Here is a 21635-nt window from a genome sequence, read left to right on the forward strand (position 1 = left end):
TTTATTTTTTATCTTTGGTCTATAATATTGCATGCATCTGCATGATGTGTTTGAATGCCCAGAATGATCGTAGATAGACCCTAGGGACCAGCACATCTCACCAAAAACCTTTTTCTAAAAAGACTAAAATTATACAAAGTTTTTGGAATAGCTTTAGGGTCAAAATCGGCGCTAAAATGAAGTTTACAAAAACTTCAGTCGACCGACACCGGATTTTTTTGGTGTCTTCGAAAGGACCTAGAAACTACCCTATAACACTCACTCTTGCACTTATATGTGTTAGTCATTAGAATGGGGTTATTGTTGGCTGAAATAGGACTGAAATGCACAAAATGTGCCCTTGCGGTCGACTGACCCTTATAGTTCATTTGTAGCCTGATCGACCGAATCCAGGTCAAGTTAACAGTTGACCAGGTCCCGGTCAACCGAACACTTGTAGTTTAAATGGCCCCGATCGACCGAAACCACCTTAAGTCAACTTTTTGACCACCTAGTCGACCGAGCCCAAAATGTACTCCAATGCTCTGGTCGATCGAGGGTCATTGGGAGATGCCCTAACAACCTGGTCGATCGAACTTCTAGGTTCAAAATGTTCTAGTCGACCAAACCTCGCTATTTTGAAAAATTGCCTCTTCCGGTCGATTGACCAGTTAGTTCACTTTCACCCTGGTTGACTGAACTGCGCTAATTTGGAAAAATCGCCCTTTCTAGTCGAGTGACCCCGATGTTCAAAATTGGCCCGGTCAACCGAACCATATGAACTTTGGTTGATCAGTGCTCTTAGGTTGGTCTGAATTTTTACCGTGGTTAACTTTTTCAAACGAGGTTAATTTTAATTAAATGTCATTAATATTTTTCTAAAATGACCTCCATGTCCCCAATGGTCATATTTCTCACAAACTTTATAAATACTCCTTCATTACTCCAAATTAGTAACTTTGATTAACTTTAAATTTCTCTCTAATCCTTGGTTAATCAAAGGATCCCCAAAATGCTTTTTATTGTTTAAATCACTCTTTTGGGGTCAAATATTTTTATTCAAATCTCTCTCTCTCTCTCTCTCTCTCTCTCTCTCTCTCTCTCTCTCATGCTTTTATTTCAAAATCTTCTTTAAGGTGAGTATTTTATTTAGGGCATTTCATTTGCACATATTCTCACTAGGCACCAAATATTTGAAGAATATTTTTAAGAACATTGCTTTGGTTTTATCCCATATTATTTCCTTGATAAATATATTTTGGGAGAAGATTATTTGTTGCACAGATATTTTATTAAACTTAACTCCTAGAATCTCCACATATTTCTAACTTGCATAAATCTTTGTTGGAGAACATAATATGTATTTTTCATATACATTTTATTTGTGCAAAAATCATTGAAAGAGAAAAACCCTAGGTTCTCCTATATCTTTATTGAAATATCTTTTTGGAGAAAATTTTTATTAGGGTTTAAATGTACTTAAGCACCCTTACTCCCCTAAGCATTATTTCATATCATTGGAGTGTATGTTTTTATGAGCTTAGCATGTACATCTCTTTTTGTATTTTAGAAGCATATTTTATGTACAAAATGGTTTTATTGTAACGGTTCGGTTCAGACAGTTAATTGAACTGGAGAGTCTCAGCCCTGCAAGTAAGACCGGTTTGGTTCAGCCCGGAATTGAACTGGGGAGTCTCAACCCCACAAGTGAAACTAGTTTGGCTCAGCCAAGTAATTGAGCTGGGGTTTTCCTCACCCTGTAAGGAGAGGATGTAAAAGGCTTTTGCTCTACCTGGTTAAGTGAGCAAGTATAATGGAATCCTTGGGAGTATGCCCAAGGCAAGGACGTAGGTGGTATTGGCCGAACCTCGTTAACAAATCTGTGTGTCATTCTCTTTCTATCTCATTTAAATTCTTGCACTTAAATTTCAGCATGTGCATGTATGGTCATATTTTTTTATAATCATCTTGCATGCATAGAGGACCGATTTAAATGAGAAATGCAACACATGCGTATGTATGCACACACTAATCACTTAATTGTTGTACATACACGTATATATGTTGAATGGGATATGAACTGTGGTGAATCGGAGAAATGTTTTAAATTAATCAAAAAAAATTTTAAAACCCAATTCACCCCCCTCTTGGGATTACACCAATTCCAACAATATCCCTAATTAATGACAGTATTTAGTTCCCATATAGGTAGGTATCCTTTATTAATGTGAATACTATGTTTCCATATATGTAGATATCATTGATTAATGAGAATATTTAAGTTCCTATGTAAGTAAGTATCCTTGATTACTGTAAATTAATGTTCCCATATATGTAGAAATCCCTGATTAAATCTAAATATTTTGTTCCCATATAGGTAGATATCTTTGATTAATGGGAATATTTAGATCCCATATAGGTAGATATTCTTGATTATTGTTAATATTTAGTTCCCATGTATGTAGATATCCTTGATCAATGTGAATATTTAGCCCCCATATATGTAAATATCCTTGGCTTAAATGCTTGTTAGTATGTTTGTAAATATTCTGGATTTAAGGTAAATATTTAGTTTCCATATTTGAAAATACCATTGATTTAATGAAAATATTTGTTTCCATGGATGTTTGAATAAGCATGTGATTAATTGTGAATAAGCGTGTGACATGCATGTGGGGTAGCGGGGATTAGGCTAAATTTGAATTCACACACTTTTATGTGCCTTCTACTCGGGCTTTACCTACTAAGATTAGAAATGAGTGTAATACCATTTGTCCCCACGTGGCAGGGCTTGTGGGGACCCGCGAACCACTCCGCTCAGTTTGAGCTTTGTCCAAATCCCTTATGGGTGAGGATGAAGCTCATATTGGGAACCTATTGTTAATACGGTTAGAGTCTACCCACACATACTTGTCTATAGTTTTCCATAACTAAGATGGAGCCATGAAGAACCCCGTATATACTAACCCATCCTAGGTTGGGATAGAGGTCACATCATTCTTCACATTTATGTGATTGAGTTTTTTTGTATATATATACTTTTTGTGTTGTACGTGTCACACATTTTGCATCCATTTGAGACATGCATAGTACTTAGCCATTATTCTGAACAAGCCCAATAATGAGACTATGACCCATCATTTCAAAGAAAAAAAAAACACTTTCCATAGGCATTTTAAAAGATGGGTTGGCTCAATCCTTTTCAAATAACTCGGACCGAACTTTAAAAAAAAAATTAAAATAAAATCTAGGTGCAATCTTTTTCTAAACAAAAACCCGACTCAGGTCTAATTTTTAAAAAGAGGCCAAACGCAGATTTCAATAGTGGGCATCGACCCTATTACCTAAAAATCTAGGCCAACATTTTTAAGCAATCCAAGCCCAACTCCTTTTAAACAAGGGCCTAATCTCATCATAAAGTAGCTTGAAACCCATATTTTAAAATACTAAAGGTCCAAGTGCACATTAAAGTCCACAAGCCTGCATTGAACAAACACAATGGGTTGACTCACCTGGGTTCACCCCAAACCCAGATTATAACCTGATCCTTTATAGGATCTAAGGTACGTGGACCATCATCAAAGAAAGGAATGGTCGAGGGAGGAGTTGACATGAATCAGTGGTCCATCAATGGTCGACTTAATCATAAAACCTTTCATTAGTCGATAGGGATTTTTCTAGAATTCTAGCAAAGTAGTTATTTAGGTTACATCGCATTCATGCACTTCATGCATAATTTCACGCATGGCCATGCAGGATAGGCTGCATGCATGTTCATATCTCCGTTTGTATGTATGTTTGCACTAGTTACATCCATGCATAAACACCCATTGCATCCCATAGTCATGCATTAAATACTCATGCATTCATGCATTACATAATCATGCATTCTTGGCTCTAAAAAGGGAAGTTTTGATTCGCAGCTCTCTTAAGGAAAGAAGCGGCTTGAGTAATCAAAAGCAATATTGTGACCACCACAGACCCGTACAACACCAGGCAAAAGGCAAGAGAAATGAGCGAACAATTGGAAAATAGGGTCCTGGGCATTGAACAAGGACAAGAAGAGTTGGCCGAGAAAATGAGCAAAATCCTAGAATTGTTGATGAACAAAGGAAAAATGGTACAAAATGATCTTAAGATAGATGCGAACCCCACTCATCCTCTAGGGTTCACCCCCGTTCATGGACAAACATCAGTTTCACCACCTGTCGTCATGGGGGTCCAATGTTAGCACAGAGGTTCCCAGTGGCAGGAACTTCCCCATTAGTAACTTCTGATATGGGGATAAACAGATCTGAGTCAGAGCGTCGTTGTGATGTATTGGAGGAGCGCTTGAAAGCAATTGAAGGGTATAATATATTCAACTTCGTTGATCCTAGTGACGTTTTCTTGGTATTGAAGGTCATTTTGCCACCAAAATTCAAGATGTCAAACTTTGAAAAATTCAATGGAACCTATTATCCTCAGACCCACTTGTGCCTCTATTGCCATTAAATGGCTGCACACACAGATGATGAGGGATTGATGATGCATTGCTTTTAAGATAGCTTGACTGAAGTGGTGATCAGATGGTATATTCAGCAAGATCAAGCTCGAGTCTGTACTTGGAAAGATCTGGAGAATGCTTTCATAACTTAGTACCGCCATGTGATAGAAATGGGACTGATCACATGACCCTACAAAGCATGCAAATGAAACCGAACGAAACATTCAAAGAAAATGCATATAGATGGAGGGACATGTCCATCCAAGTGAGCCCTCCGGTGGAAGATAGGGAGGTCATCTCCCTATTCGTGAATACATTAAAAGATCCCTAATTTGGGCATCTCTTAGGGGTAACTCCCCATGACTTCATGGATATTGTTTCTACTGAAGAGAGAATTGAAACGACCATCAAAGTCGGAAGAACCAAAAGTGGTGGCGTAAAAACTGATCCGAGCAATACGAAGAAAGATGAGGAAGCACAGATGATTCAGGGGTGTCCTTACCAAGAGGGTAAGACCCGGTGGATGAATAAGAACTTTGCTTACGAGCCCACAATCCATCAGATAGTGCAGCTAGGTGCGCAACCCTGAGCAATTTCCCTTAGGCCTAGGCCTATTATAAGGCAGCTGAATGTTGAGGACACGGGAGGAGGATCCCCAATGGAAAGAAAGAGAAAAGAAATTCAACCTATTTCGATGAATTATGCTGAATTGTTCTCGTAATTTGTGTCAATTCAAATGGTTGCACCGATACCAGGATTGTTGTTGCAGTCCCCTTTCCCAAGGTGGTACGACCCAAATTCTCGATGCGAGTATCATTCTGGGGCAATAGGTCATTCAATTGAAAAATGTTGGCATTTTAAGCATAAAGTACAAACCTTAAGAGATTTGGGTCTATTGGCGATTGACACCGAGGAGCCCATTGTGCAACGTTAAAAGAATATTTTTGAAGTTCAGATCAGTCAAAGAAGTACAACATGTTTTGGACCAGAGATATTCCGCATGTAGTCTAAATGAATGGTTTTACTCTTTGAGCATGAAAATAGAGATATATAATTGTCAAGCTTTTGATCATCCGCCCCCTTTAGGGATGCTTTCGTTTTCTTCTTTTTCTTTATTTTGGTGTAATTTGTTAATGATTTTTTCTTGAAAACTTCCTTTTTTATCAATGAAATGAAATTATGCATTTTTGTATATCACTTGCGTCGAGAGTCCAATTTCCAAAATTTTATTTACTCGTATTTCATGCTAAGATAAGGAAAACAAAAATACCAGTATTCAGGAGCCAAAACCATATGCTAGTTATGAAAATTCAAGCTAGGAGACGGAAGTAAAGGAAGATGAAACAATGTTCGTCACCCTATGAATTCAAATACTGCAAAAAAGTGTTTTGAAAGCCTCAGCAAAATATTTGTTGGTTCCATGAATCTCATGTCGGTCTGGTAATCATGTTTTGATCGAACGATAGATGGCCATCTTTGGCAGACCATTTATCCGTAAAAGCACCAAATATAGATTTACCATTTATTAACCCATTTGAGCTTGATTGTTAAACCCAATTTTCTTAAAAGTCAGTTCACTAGAAATTTAACTTAGGTTTGGGTGCCTTAGCATTTGGCCAGTCATTTCAGACAATAATCATTACCAAAAGGATGGCAGACCATTTTTCTGCTACTCAAAATAAAAGCAAAGAATAAACCACTTGCAAAGCTCTTTTTGAGCCTGAAAAATTCAATTATTAATTAACCCGTTAAAGGATCACACCCCACACTGAGGCAGTTTTAAGAAAAAGAACAGTCCCAAATGGAATTCAAAAGAAAATAAAGTTAAGATTCGTTCATAAAAGGGAAAAAGAGAGGGGGAAGGAAAGAGAAAGAAGTAGAAAAAAGGAAAGAAAGAAATGAGGGATATACTACATATGTGACCTTTGATAAAATTGACAATTTTGAGCCTTATTTAACACTTTTCGTCTTTAACCCATATCCTTAGCCTACATTACGGTCCAAATGAAAGTCTTGACTAGATTGGTATACATTGTTGTCTCAAATGATTTTTCGGACTCAAAAAAAAAAAAAAAGTCTCAACTATGTAATGACCTGATCCTAAAAAGGTACGTGGGCAGTTTGTTCAAGTGACAAGTTCTGTGATGCCCCGAAACCCGCCAAGTGGGACCCAGGTGCCACGTGTTCCAATTACTTGCATCTGATACCATAATTATCATCCACGCGGCGGAACATAAATAAATAACCTCAAATAAATACCAGAATTCTATATAACAACCCAAAACGAACACTACAACATCCAAATATCTATCTCCACAACCCGTATTTAAAAAAAAATCTCGTACAAATATATCTATACATATATCAGTATCTCACACTAGCCCAAAAATAAACCAGCAAAAACAGTCCCAGCCTAGGCCTTCAAACCCGGTCTTCAGAAGAACCTGAAAAATTGTTAATCCACTAGGTTGAGACACTTCTCAGTAAGGGTGAAATAAATTATAATAGTCTGTGACAAATAAGTTTTAATATTTACATATCAAAATAAACTGTTTCTCACATAATATCAATAACAACTAAGAAAGTGTACCATTAATAACATTCCCGACATCTAATATCACACACACATCCAATATGCACAAGTACATAATTTTTATGCAGGCGAAAGTCTCCAAGGATAAGGAAGATTACCCGCCCATACAAGTAGCTTCCCTCTACTCTGGTACTAAAAACTACCTACCAGAACACTCACCTTACTCAGTAAGCCCTCAGGTGAAGTATTACCTTGCCGCCAGTACACACATATTTATTATTTTAAAGGCGAAGGTTTCCGAGGATCGGGATGTCTACCCACCCATATAAGTAGCATCCCTTTGCACTGATACCAAGAAACTACCTAGCAAAGCACTCGCCTTTCTCAGCAAGCTCCCGATGGTATGTTTACCTCGCCGTATGCACACACATGCATTCACAAAATGCTATACCATTATTTTTATGCTATAATTAAATTCACATGTGCACAACACATCCACACAGGAATCATGCATCTCATACTTCATCTTCCAATGTCCTCAACACATGGCCAACATAGAGCAACTGCGTACATGTCAGTACGTGGCCCACACAGGCACCTACGTACTTCTTATCTACACGTGGCCCACACAGGCACCACTAACCACACAGAGTACATAACATGGCCCACACAGGCTCCATTATCCACACGGGCACCACTACCCACACAGGGTATATAACATGGCCCACATAGGCGCCATTATCTACACAGGATATAACGTGACCCACACAGGCACCACTGTTCACCAGTATCTAATCCCCATGACCTACCCGTCGTACATCAGTAGAACAAGCTCCTCGACCTGCCAATGTCCTACCCTATATAAATGACAATATGATGAGCTCCTCGACCTGCCAACGTCACATCATGATTTATATCTAGGTAATATAACGACCTCCTCATGCCAATGTTATATTAAGATGCACACGAATAACCACACCAGTTAGTTCACATAGATACATCAATGCATTTCCACACAGGAATCCAACAGATCAATACATTTCCCACACAGTGTCCCAACAGATCAATACATTTCCACACATGAGTGAAATATAACAACTCATTCATCATGCCATAATCATTTCAAACACCCCTGCATGCAAACCCAAATGTCACAAAAATTTATATTTAATTTATTAGAAAGAAATTGATCTCATGTCACACGGTTTTAATATCATAAACAATTATCCTAAATATAACCTTAAACCAAAATCATCATTTTCCCAGTAATCAGACTATTCTGAAAAATTATATAGATAAATAATAACTTTCATATGCTCATAAATAATCGGTTTACCTTAATAAAATACTGATATAATTTTATTCTTCCTTGCTTGATTCCCTGAATCACGCCTGCAGGGCTCCCAAAATTATACCCGCAGTGCTCACCCAAACCCTGATTCAATCAAATCAACCCCAATAAAATATTATTTTAACATTTCCTAATTTATAATAATTAAATAACAATTAATTTCTAAATAACTCATTTATCCTAATTTTGGGCTATTTCTACAATGACCCCACGAGAAATTCGCTTTACTAGACTTGTAGAGAATCATCCCTAGATTCTCGTGGTGGTGTCCGATCGCTCATTTGACTCAAAATTTAAGAAAAATTGAGATAAGAATGAGAATTTTACTTACCCTAGGAGTTATGCCCACGTTACTCTTACGACAAATTCACTTCGGTAGATATGTCGGTGGCGGAGAATGGAGTTCAGTAGTATTCTCGGATTTTCAATTGGGTAAGAATCGGCTGCGAAATCGTAGAAAAAAGAGGAGTGAAGAGCGTGAGAGAATATATTTAATTTTTTTTCCTTTCTCTCTCTTTCTTTCCTTTGTTCTGCATGTGAATCCCTTTTTTTTTTTTTTCTTATCCTCTTCCTGCTTCTCAAAAAACTTAACCTTTAAGTTTTTTTTTTCTTTCCTTTATCCTTTAAACTTACTTTATTATATACTTATATATATATGTATATATATAAAATTAAATATACATATATATATATATATATATCCGCAATCTTCAAATTTCTTAATTTAATTAATTTTATTAATAATAATTAATTAATTAATAATAAATTATTTTTTATTTATATTTATTTATTTATTTATTTTCCTTCTACTTTCTGTTTTCTCTAGAAAGCTTAACAACTAAGTTTTTTTTTTTTTTTTTAGGTCATTACATTCTCTCCTCTTTAAAAGAATTCCGTCCTCGAAATTCTTTAATCAATCCTAATATCACACATACATCCAATATGCACAAGCACATAATTTTTATGCAAGCGAAAGTCCCTAAGGATAGAGAAGCTTACCCGCCCATACAAGTAACTTCCCTCCGCTTTGGTACAAAAAACTACCTTCCAAAGCACTCACCTTACTCAGTAAGCCCTCAGGTGAAGTATTACCTTGCCGCCAGTACACACACATTTATTATTTTAAAGGCGAAGGTTTTCGAGGATCGGGATGTCTACCCGCCCATACAAGTAGCATCCTTCTGCACTGATACCAAGAAACTACCTAACAGAGCACTCGCCTTTCTCAGCAAGCCCCCAGTGGTATGTTTACCTTGCTGCATGCACACATATGCATTCACAATATGTATACCATTATTTTTTTGCTATAATTAAATTCACATGCGCACAACACATCCATGCAGGAATCATGCATCTCATACTTCATCTTCCAATGTCCTCAGTACATGGCCCACATAGAGCAACTGCGTACACGTTAGTACCTAGCCCACACAGGCACCTACGTACTTCTTATCTATAAATGGCCCACACAGGCACCACTAACCACAGAAGGTACATAACATGGCCCACACAGACGCCATTATCCACAGAGGATATAATGTGGCCAACACAGGCACCACTACCCACACATAGTATATAACTTGACCCATATAGGCGCCATTATCCAAATAGGATATAACGTGGCCCACACAGGCACCAATGTTCACCAGTATCCAATCCCCATGACCTACTCGTCGTACATCAGTAGAACAAGCTCCACGACCTACCAATGTCCTACCCCATATAAATGACAATATCACGAGCTCCTCGACCTGGCAACGTCACATCATGATTTATATCTAGGCAATATAACAACCTCATCATGCCAACGTTATATTGAGATGCATACGAATAACCTCACCTGTTAGTTCATACAGATGCATCAATGCATTTTCACATAGGAATCCAATAGATCAATACATTTCCCACACAGTATCCCAACAGATCAATACATTTCCACGCATGAGTCAAACATAACAACTTATTCATCATGCCATAACCATTTCAAACACCCCCACATGCAAATCCAAATGTCACAAAAATTTATATTCAATTTATTAGAAAGAAATTGTTCTCATGCCACATAGTTTTAATATCATAAAAAATTATCCCAAACATAAACTTAAAACAAAATCATCATTTTCCCAATAATCAGGTTATTCTAAAAATCATATAGATAAATAATAACTTTCATATGCTCATAAATAATTGGTTCACCTTAATAAAATACTAATATAATTTTATTCTCCCTTACTTGATTCCCTGAATCACGCTTGCAGCGCTCCCAAAATTGTACCCGCAGCGCTCACCCGTACCCTGATTCAATCAAATCAACCCCAATAAAATGTTATTTTAACCTTTCCTAATTTACAATAATTAAATAATAATTAATTTCTAAATAACTCATTTATCCTAATTTTGGACTATTTCTACAACGGCCCCATGAGAAATTCGCTCTGTTAGACTTGTAGAGAATCATCCCTAGATTCTCGTGGTGGTATCTGATCGCCCATTTGGCTTAAAATTTAAGAAAAATTGAGGTAAGAATGAGAATTTGGCTTACCCCAGGAACTATGCCCACGTTACTCCTACGATAAATCCACTTTGGTAGATATGTCAGCGGTAGAGAATGGAGTTCGGTGATATTCTCGGATTTTCAATTGGGTAAGAATCGGCCGCCAAATCATAGAAGGAAGAGGACTAAAGAGCGTGAGAGAATATATTTAATTTTTTTTCCTTTCTCTCTCTTTCTTTCCTTTGTTCTGCACGTGAATCCCTTTTTTTTTTCTCTCTCTCTTTCTTATCCTCTTCTTGCTTCTCAGAAAACTTAACCTTTAAGTTTTCTTTTTTCTTTTCTTTCCTTTATCCTTTAAACTTACTTTATTATATACTTATATATATATACTTATATATACTGATATATATTACTTACATATATACTTATATATATAATTAAATATACATATATATATATATATATATCCACAATCCTCAAATTTATTAATTTAATTAATTTTATTATTAATAATTAATTAATTATTAATAATTTATTTTTTTATTTTTTTTATTTTTATTTATTTATTTATTTATTTTCCTTATACTCTCTGTTTTCTCCAGAAAGCTTAACAACTAAATTTGTTTTTTTTTTTTTAGGTCGTTACAAGTTCGGTTAATACCTTGTAGAAACCCCGAATTAGGGCAAACTTATCAAGGGATAGGAAATTTGAGCCTTGGTTTTCCCTTTCTTTTGAAAACTTGTATCTCTAAGCGTATATTTCGTCATGAGTCTTAAAGACCATCTTGAGATCAAAACATGGGTCAGACTTGGTTGAGCTAGGGGAAACCATTAAAAGAGAGGTTCCTAGTGGTTTCACGGCAGAACAAGGTACAAGAATAGTCCCCCAATAAAACTTGGGTAGTCGATTAAAGAAGAAAATCAGCTATTCAGGTTGAAAATTTAGCACCATCATTATATTGCTCGCGAATACTGGTATGAAGTTTTTCCGTTGAAATAGCATGTGAACACAGTAAATCATTTATTTTGTGCATATGACCTTTTGATTTAATAAATTGATGTCCTAAATGCATGATCATTCATCATTTATTCATTTAAAAGAAAAAAAAATAAAAATAAAAAAGAAAAAGAAAAATTCCATTCTTCAAAAGCTCCAAAAGGAGGACGGATGGTCAAAAGGGCTTAATCATTGACACATTTGCCATAAGAGGATCCTTGTGAAATGCAGGTAAAATGGTCAGGCATAGTTACAAATGCATCTAAATGAGGCAACCTCCACGTTGGGTTCCATTGAAGCCAATTTAGGTGCCTTCATGTCAAAGCAAAATTTGAAGCCAAAATCAGTAACGAACGATGGTAATTGGGGGCAAAATTTGGGTTGAGTTTTGTCTGGACTAATTTCGATGCCTTCATATCAGAGGGCACGATGAAAACATAGCCGAGAATAGTAGACAAGGATCAAAACTAGGGCACATTTTGAGTTCCATTGGAGCAAATTCAAGAGTTTTCATGACAGAATAAAATTCAAAAATAGGGCCATGACCAGTAGCATGTAAACACTGGGGCCGATTTCGAGCGCCTTTTGGAATTTGAAACGTGGTTAGAATCAATGGCAACTTGGAATTTGAAAGCACACCTAAGATCAGAGATTGGGTTGTCGATTACAAGCACATGGGAAGAAGGAAAGTTTATGTGTTAGCATGCATTCCATGCCTTGTATAGGAAAGAAAATACAAAGGGCATCTCATGCAACATGCATACATCTTTGCATTCATGTATCATTATGCACACTTACACATAGCAACATATCACTGTATTTTAGCATCTTAGGTAGCAACATGCATACATATAGCAATAAAGTACCATTCATTCATACTTGTCTAGTTGAATAAACTTTGGAATAATCCTTTTGCATCCTTAGCTGAGTCATTCTCTTCTTAACATACTTGGAAACTGGGGTAGCTGATCCCATGCACAGGTTGACATACTTTGAAACTGTAGCAGCTGACCCCAGGAATTAGTTGAGGCATTGGTGGTTGAGTCTTAAAGAGGGTAATCTAAAGACAGCCAAAGAACCTTAGGATTTCATTCCCGATCGATAATCCCTGGTGGAGTAATTCTGAGCCCTACACTTAAGGACATTTTCCAAGAGAATCTCGGGATCGTGCACCCAATTAATCACCCTCAGTATGGTAACCATTTTCAAAAATATTGGCCTTCCAAAAGATCTCGAGACCTAGCACCCGATTGATTATCTCTAGTGGAGTAAATTTTTCAGGACTTTACATATGAGCTTATTCTTCAAAGAGTCTTAGGATAGGCATTAGAGTAATCCCCTGGAGTACACCCCGGGTCCTCCAAGCCTTTCTATTTTCTATCCTTTTTAGGTCACTGGAGATCTAGGAGCATCTCTATTGGTCATCACCGAATTTTTCCCCGCAACAGTTGGCGCCGTCTGTGAGAAACCACTCTAGTGAGGCACTCGTCCTGATCCCCCCTCTGGCATTTTAAAAAAAAATGTCCACCTCACACGGCTCTAACTCCTGCTCCTCCGAAAAGGAGTCAGGCCAGTCAATTTGTTCTACACCCGCAAATCCATCAGGAGTCACCAGGGAGGAGTTCCTTGCCTTTTAAAAGAAAATGGAGGACATGCTCAACCTGCTCTTATGCTAAAAGATTCAAGAAGCATGCGCCCCACTTCAACAACGGGTGAGTCCGGCTCCACCTCGGGAAACAGATGAAACAAAGAAGAACGATGAGAAAACTTTCCCTACCAAAAAGATAGAAGACGTGAATAGCATAGACATCAACCAACAAAAAAATTCCTCAGAATTGGAAGAGAGAACAAAAAAGATAGAGCAGAGATAAAAAATGACGAAAGAGGGCAAGACTAACCTCCTCTATGGGGAAGCGTCTCTACGGTCCTCGGAACCACCCTTCATAAGAGAGGTGATGGAGGTCCCACTGCCCAGAAGATTCAAGATGCCCACCTTTGAGAAGTATGAGGGTCTCTCCAACCCAATCGACCACTTGGATACCTTCAGGGTGCTGATGTAGCTACAAGGCACTCCTGATGCCATTATGTGTCGAGCCTTTGCAGCAACCCTCAAGGGTAGCACCAAAGATTGGTACCGGACCCTGTAACCCGGATCAATCGGCTCCTTCTTAGAGATGGAACAACTATTCACTGGTCATTTCCTCAGTAGCTGGAGGATTGTCAAAACAACATCTCACCTAATGAGCATGGTCCAGGGAGAAAGGGAGACACTAAAGAAATTCATGCATCGCTTCAACACCGCAAATCTGGAGGTCTGTAATCTAGACATGGGAGTGGCATTGGTAGCCCTGACCACGGCTCTCCAACCTGGGAGCGTCCTGTACTCATTGGGGAAAAACCCACTGGTTGATATGGGAGAATTGATGGCCTGAGCACAAAAGTACATCAACTTGGAAGAGATGATGGACACTAGGGGAAGCTGCATTGAGTTGAAGAGGAAATGGAATAGTCAGGAGATGGGTGAATCCTCCAGGTCCACAAAAAGGCATGAGAATGCAACGCTACTCGCCAACCCTAAAATGAGGCGGCAATCTAGTAAGTTCTTCACCCATACACCCCTGAATGTACTGCGTTCTGAAGTACTGATGCAGATAAGAAAGAAAGATTATGTCTCATGGCCCGAACCTATGAGAACTCCCATGTATAAACGAAACATGTCTAAGTTTTTCCAATTCCACAAGGATCACAGGAACGACACAAAGGAGTGCATTTAGCTGAGAAACAAAATTGAAGCCCTAATAAAAAAGGGATACCTATCAAGGTCTATCAAAAAATAAGATCCCTCGAGGGAACCTCGCGGGCAAAAGAGACCCCACGCAAAAAAAAAAAGAAGAACAAGTCATAGGGGAAATTGTAGTGATCTTCGGAGGATCTGCGAGTAGAGAAGACAGCAGAGGTGCTCGCAAAAGGTACGCTAAACAGGTGCTCTCAGTGGAGAAAGGAGAACCAAATAGCAAAAGAAATAAATAAGGTGAAGATATCATCTTCGACATCCTGAGATGAAGAAGGGGTATAGAAACCACATGATGACGCATTGGTACTCTCCTTATTAGTAGCGAACTACAAAGTCAGGCGCGTATTAATAGATAACGGGAGCTCGACAAACATTATGTTATGGTTAGTACTAGAAGGGATGAAAATTGGAAAGGAAAGACTCAAACCAATTGCAACCCCCCTGGTTGGGTTTGGTGGAGATATGGTTCATCCCGTAGGGACAATCACGCAACCTGTGACGCTGGGGATGACCACCCCACAGCTAGTTACTTCATTGACAGAGTTCTTGGTGGTTAACCGGCCCTCGGTATATAATATCATTTTCGGCCGACCTTTTCTTAATGCAGTTCGAGCCGTAACGTCAACATATTACCTCAAGATGAAATTCCCTACACCGCACGGGACAGGGGAGATCAGCGGAGATCAAGCAGCAACTCGAAACTGCTACGTTGTGGCCCTGAAAGGAAAAATGGAGGCAAGAGAAACCCTAATCGTGGAAGATTTTGAGGTAAGGGTAGAATATCCTCAAATCAGCACAGTAGATGAAGATATTACCCGCGTACCCCTACTTGACCACCAGGAGAGATCAGTGCAGATTGGGAGTCACCTGCCTGAAACCTTGAGAGTAGAGCTAAGCTAGTTGCTGATCGAATTCATGAACGTATTCGCTTGGTCTGCTGACGATATGCCAGGTATTGATCCTACCATCATGGGGCATAGGTTGCAGTTGGACCCCAACCATCGACCTGTGAAGCAGAAAAAGAGAAGTTTCGCGATGGGGCGAATTAAGGTAATTGATGAGGAGGTAACAAAGCTGATGCGAGCAAACTTTATCAGAGAGGGGAACTACCTGGAGTAGCTAAGCAATGTGGTCCTGGTAAGGAAGCCTAACGGAAAATGGTGCACCTGCATAGATTTCACATATCTAAATAAGGCATGCCCGAAGGACAGCTTCCCTCTCCCCCGAATCGATCATCTGGTAGATTCAACGTCTAGGCACGAGCTTCTCAGTTTTATGGATGCATACTCGGGATATAACCAAATCCCCCTACATCAGGCTGACGAAGAGAAAACGTCTTTCATCATTGAAAGGAGGCTGCACTGTTATCGAGTGATGCCCTTCGGATTGAAAAATGTAGGAGCCACGTACCAGAGGTTAGTGAACAAGATTTTTAAAAATCAGCTCAGTAAAACTATGGAGGCATACATAGACGACATGCTGGTAAAAAGCTTAATAGCGGAGAAGCATTGCGAAGACTTGAGAGAGACGCTTGAACTCTTGCACAAATACCACATGAAGCTAAACCCATTAAAATGCGTATTCGGCATTTCTGTAGGAAAGTTCCTTGGTTTCATGGTGAAACATCGAGGTATAGAGGCCAACCCAGATAAACTAAAAGCATTAATAGAGATGAAGGACCCGGGGGCGAAAAAGGAGATCCAAGTCTTAACAAGGAGGATAGTCTCCCTCAGCAAGTTTGTCTCCTGCTCAGTGGACAAAGGCTTACCCTTCTTCAAAGCAGTAAGGAAGAGAGGAGAATTCAAATGGGGGGAGGAACAGAGCAACACCTTCGAATAGCTTAAAAAGTACCTCAGCTCCCCACCCCTGTTGAAGAAGGCAGAGAATGGAGAAGAATTATACTTGTACATAGCCACAACGGCCAACGCGGTTAGCTCAGTTTTAGTCCAAGAAGAAGCTGGCAGCATCAACCCATATATTACACTAGCAAAGTGTTGAGTGGAGGAAAAAAGAATTACAGAATGACTAAAATGGCAGCATTCTCCATCATCTATGCTGCACGAAAATTACGGCCATACTTTCAGGCTCATAAGATAATTGTGCTGACAAACCTACCGCTGAGACAAATTCTCGAACGGCCATAAAGTTCGGGGAGGATGACGAAGTGGTCCATTGAATTAGGCGAGTTCAACATACAATACTTGCCAAGGCCTACGGTCAAGGCCCAGGGGCTCACTGATTTCGCAGCAAAAAGACCCTTCGAAGTAATGGTAATGTCAGACGTATGGGCGCTACACGTTGACGGGTCATCAAACATTGCTAGAGGAGGCGCAAGATTTATACTCATGGCACTAGATGGTACCGAGACTCTATACGTACTAAAATTGGAATTCTCAGCAACGAACAATGACGCCAAGTATGAAGCTCTGCTAGCAGGTTTTCGACTAGCAGAAGCACTAGGGGTAGCACAAATCAAAGTGTTAAGTGATTCCCAGTTGGTAATAGAGCAGTTGAAGGGAGAATTTGAAGCAAGGGATCAAAAAATGAAAAAGTATCTAACCAAGGCCCAGGAATACGTAAAGGCCTTCATACACTTCGATATAGAGCGCGTGCCAAGAGCCGAGAATACAAAGGCCAATGCGCTCGCAAAATTGGCCTCGGCAACCAGTGCAGAATGGAGGGATGCAATCTACCTAGAGCGAATCGCGAAACCCTCGTACGAGGAGTATGGTATCAACTCACTGCATTCCAAAGTCAAAGATGGAGATTGGAGGGCACCTTTATTGAATTACCTCCGCGACGGCTCCATATCAAGGGATAATAAGGAGTCCCTTAAGTTGAGAAGCTGCAAGATACACATTGATAAATCAGGAGCTATACAAACGATCTTTGTAGTTTTTGTACCTCTGTTGCTTGAGTAGAGAAGAAGGAGACTACGTCCTAAGAGAAATCCACGAAGGAGTATATGGAAACCATCTAGCCAGTAGGGCTCTAGCTCAAAAAGCCCTACGGCAAGGGTTTTACTTGCCCACGATGAGGAAGGATGTGATTGAGCTCGTTAAACGATGTGACAGCTGCTAGCGTTGCAAGGGAATACAACACGCACCCTCCAATCCACTCTCCCCTCTTCTCAGCCCTTGTGCCTTCGCCCAGTGGGGGATAGATATCTTGGGACCTCTGCCCCCAGCAACAGGACAAAGGAAGTTCTTGCTGGTAGCGATCGATTACTTCACTAAGTGGGTAGAAGTTGAAGCCTTAGTCCACATAACTGAGCGAAACATCACCTGATTCGTTTGGGAATCAATGGTCTATTGGTTCAAAATTTCGTGGGCCATAATCACCAATCATGGAAGACAATTCAATAATGAGCGCTTCAAAAAATTCTTCTCAGACTTATCCATCAAACTACTCTTCGCATCGGTAGCACACCCTCAAAGCAATGGACAGGTCAAAAACTTGAATCGTACCATACTATATGGCCTAAGAACGAGGCTCAAATCTATGTAGGGAAGATGGGCGGAAGAGCTCCCCTCCATCATCTGGGCATACCACACAAAATAGCAAGTCGAGACAAGGGAAACCCCATTTATGCTAGGCTTCGAGGTAGAAGCTGTCATCCCGGCAGAAGTGGGTATCCCCTCTTGGCGAAGGCAATACTTCAATGAGCAGGACAATAACAAAGAACTCAGGGCAGAAATTGACTTGCTAGAGGAGAGACAGGATCGGGTCGGCATAAAAATCGCCGCCTACCAACAAAGGGTGGCAAGGTACTACAACCATCGGGTAAGAGTGCGCAACTTCCGGCCTGGAGACTTGGTCCTCAAAAAGAATCTAATTAGCCCACAAAATTCAGGCTCGCACAAGCTAAAACCAAATTGGGAAGGTCCATACCGAGTTGTAGCAGAGATCAAACTGGGGACATACACATTGGAGGAGATAGGGGGGAAGAAAATTCATAACACATGGAACTCTGATATTTTGAAAAAGTATTATTCATAAAGTGTTTCATACAACGTAGCAATAAATCTTAATTACATCAGTTGTACTACTTCATTAAAGCTAAACAGAGCTACAAATAATATTTCAACATTCTAGCTCGCTTTACTCCCTTCTCCTACCTCCTCTGTTGACCTTATGGGTCACGCCCAGTTTTGATTATGACAAATACTCATTGTATCTAATGAGCGTTTGAGGTTTTGTGCAGGAACTAAGGGTAATAAGATCAAGATGTGCACAAAACAAGAAAAGCTTGAAGACCAATTTATAATTCAGCATTGTAATATTTTTATATTGGTGTGTAATAATAAGTAGGTATTTGGTTTGTAATAAGCTCACACACATTACATGTATGATTTACTACGTAAGCTCAAACAAACCATGAATTAGAAAAACCTTAGGGTGTCTCTATTTTGGACCCAAGTGACCCTAAGACACATACATGTACACATATGTTCATTAGGCACTTAAATAGGGCTTGATTGTGTCAAGACGGGACCGAAATCCACACTTGGTGCACTTTCAGTCGACCGGCCAAATTAGTTCATTTTTGGCCTCGTCGACCGAACCATACCTGGGTCAACCGTTGACCAAGGTCCCAGTCGACTGAGACCCTGTAGTTCATTTGACCCCGGTCGACCGAACCACCTGGGAGTCAACATTTTGACCTCCCGGTTGACCGACCACTTTTGTACTCCAACTACCTGGTCGACCGAAGGGTCCTCGGGAAAATTCCCAACGGTCTGGTCGATTAAACCAGCCTGTTCAAAATGGCCTGGTCGACCGAACCTCAGAAATTTAGAAAATTGCCTTGCCCTGGTCGACCGACCACTCTGTTCAATATATCCCTGGTTGACCATACCACTTGAGTCCTGGTCGACCGAGACATTTCTGGTCGACCGGACCTCTCGGGTTGCCCTGATTATTTACCGTAGTTAATATTTTTTAAACAGGATTAAAATGCTTTAAACATCATTAAACTTTCTTAATAATACCCAATAGGTCCCCAACGATCATATTTCCTCCCATGTTTATATATATGACTTCATTTGAGAAAATTAAGCAAGATTAGCCACTTTGATTAGGGAAGAATTCTCTGAAAAAATAAAAACCCTATTCTACTTATTTTTGGGCCTCATTCACTCAAGCTTGCCTTCCATCATTGCCTACATCTTTTATAAGTGGATTAAGTGTGTTTGAATAGGTTTGCTCTCCTTATTTTGTTTGCTTGGAACGATTTTATTAGAGAGCAAAACCTAAGGATTCTTAGGGGACTTTGTTGATAAGTCTATCCTAAGAAGACCTTGTTAGATCTTCTAAGCTTGCACCTTCATTGCAATATCCTGAGAAGATCTTATAGTATTTTGTTTGCAAAATCTTTTCAAAATCATTTTCAAATATCTAGTGTGCTTTGTATTGATAAATATATTTGAAGAGATATTTGTTTATGAGATAATGGTCTTTGTTGCAATATTCTTTCACTTATATATTATTTGCTGAAGACAAAGATTACGCATCTTTTGCAAACCGAGCTCATATTTCATTTGATACTCACATGCTTGAAATATCCTACTGATTGAAATGCTTGAGACTAAACATCTTTGTGTAAGCTTATTTATTGAACATTTCTTGTGATACAAAGATTGCTTTGTTTGACACTCTCACGTACGCATTACACTGATTGAAAATACCTTTGAGAGTTGAACCATTTAGACCACATTGATCTTACATATTGAATCATACTGTGGTGTTTGTGATTGCGCATATCTGGGTACACATCTGCTTTACTTGAAAGCTTATTCATTGTACCATTTGATTGTATTTTAAATACTGTTGTATTTCCAGGCACGGGCTTGAAGAGGGAGACTAGCCCTGGAATAGTCCCGGATTGGCTTAGACCTGGTTAGGAAAGCTAGGTGCGTCGTCCTGTTAAGGCGTGTAGGTTGAGGTCAGCCCCACTAATTAACCTGGTTAAGGTTGAGGTCAGCCCTGTGTTAATTTGACCTGGTTGTAAACGGTGCTGCTCCACTCTTAAGTGAGCTATTAGTGGAATCCTCCAGCTTGCGAGTTAGAGGCGGGGATGTAGGCATGGTTGGCTGAACCCCGATAACATATCGTGTGTTCATTTACATTTCCGCACTTTATATTTACCGCACATGTATGCTATGGGTGAATGATGTGTATGACTTAATTTCCACATTATATTTATCTATGCATTTGGAAATTGCATAGACTGACCCTAGGTTGAGTATATACTGTAGTTGGATAGATTAACCTAGAAAAAAAAGTTTTTAAATTCCAATTCACCCCCCCTCTTGGGAATACACCAATTCTAACATCCTCCTCTTCCCCCTCTTCCTCTTCGTCCTCTGTGGAGTCTGGACTCTCATCTCCATAATCGTGCGAGAAAATGCCCTCCAGAGGGAGATCCGGCCGCTTAGTTCTCACTTGTTCCCGGCACCTCCTAAATCCTAATCGATAGGTCTTCGTGGTGTCAAAGACGAACCGAGAAGAGCCCTTATAATCCTTCATAGCAGTTCGGGCCGCATCAACAGTAGCAGCAGCGGTAGCAGCAGGAATTTCCTCTCTATAGATACACTCCACCTCCACCTGGAGAGCACGCTCATGGTTCTCGGCCTCGTGGAGATCTTTTTGAGCAATCAAGTACTTCTCCCTCACATCCAATGTTTGGTAGTACATCTCGGCTACCTTCTCCTCCTACTTTAAGGTCATTGTCGCCAACTGAAAAGGGAAATAAGGGAAAACAGGTTAGTAAAACTCCACCGTAAGAAGAAAAACAACCCAGCTGAAAAGTATACCTGGTAAGAGGTGTGGTGGATATTCGCTGAAAGAACATCACGAAGAGAGCACTGAGCCTGCACATAGTCTTCCACGTGTATCGCCCGACATAGAGTAGAGGCAGAATTGGTCTGCTCATGAAAGATTGCCTCAGTATAAGCCATGGGGGACCAGAGGAGAAGTAGCGATTTTCTCACCAGTAGGGG

The 21635-nt window shown here is 39.6% G+C and overlaps 1 protein-coding gene across 1 annotated transcript; it reads left to right on the forward strand.

Moving 5' to 3' along the window:
• Positions 1 to 15033: 15033 nt before the first annotated feature.
• LOC131143893 (uncharacterized) lies at positions 15034 to 15534 on the forward strand. The gene has a single exon (XM_058092252.1). It carries the CDS (start codon positions 15034 to 15036, stop codon positions 15532 to 15534), a length of 501 nt encoding a protein of 166 aa, XP_057948235.1.
• Positions 15535 to 21635: the final 6101 nt, after the last annotated feature.

Source organism: Malania oleifera, chromosome 12 (genome assembly GCF_029873635.1).
Source record: "Malania oleifera isolate guangnan ecotype guangnan chromosome 12, ASM2987363v1, whole genome shotgun sequence".
Lineage (NCBI taxonomy): Eukaryota > Viridiplantae > Streptophyta > Magnoliopsida > Santalales > Ximeniaceae > Malania > Malania oleifera.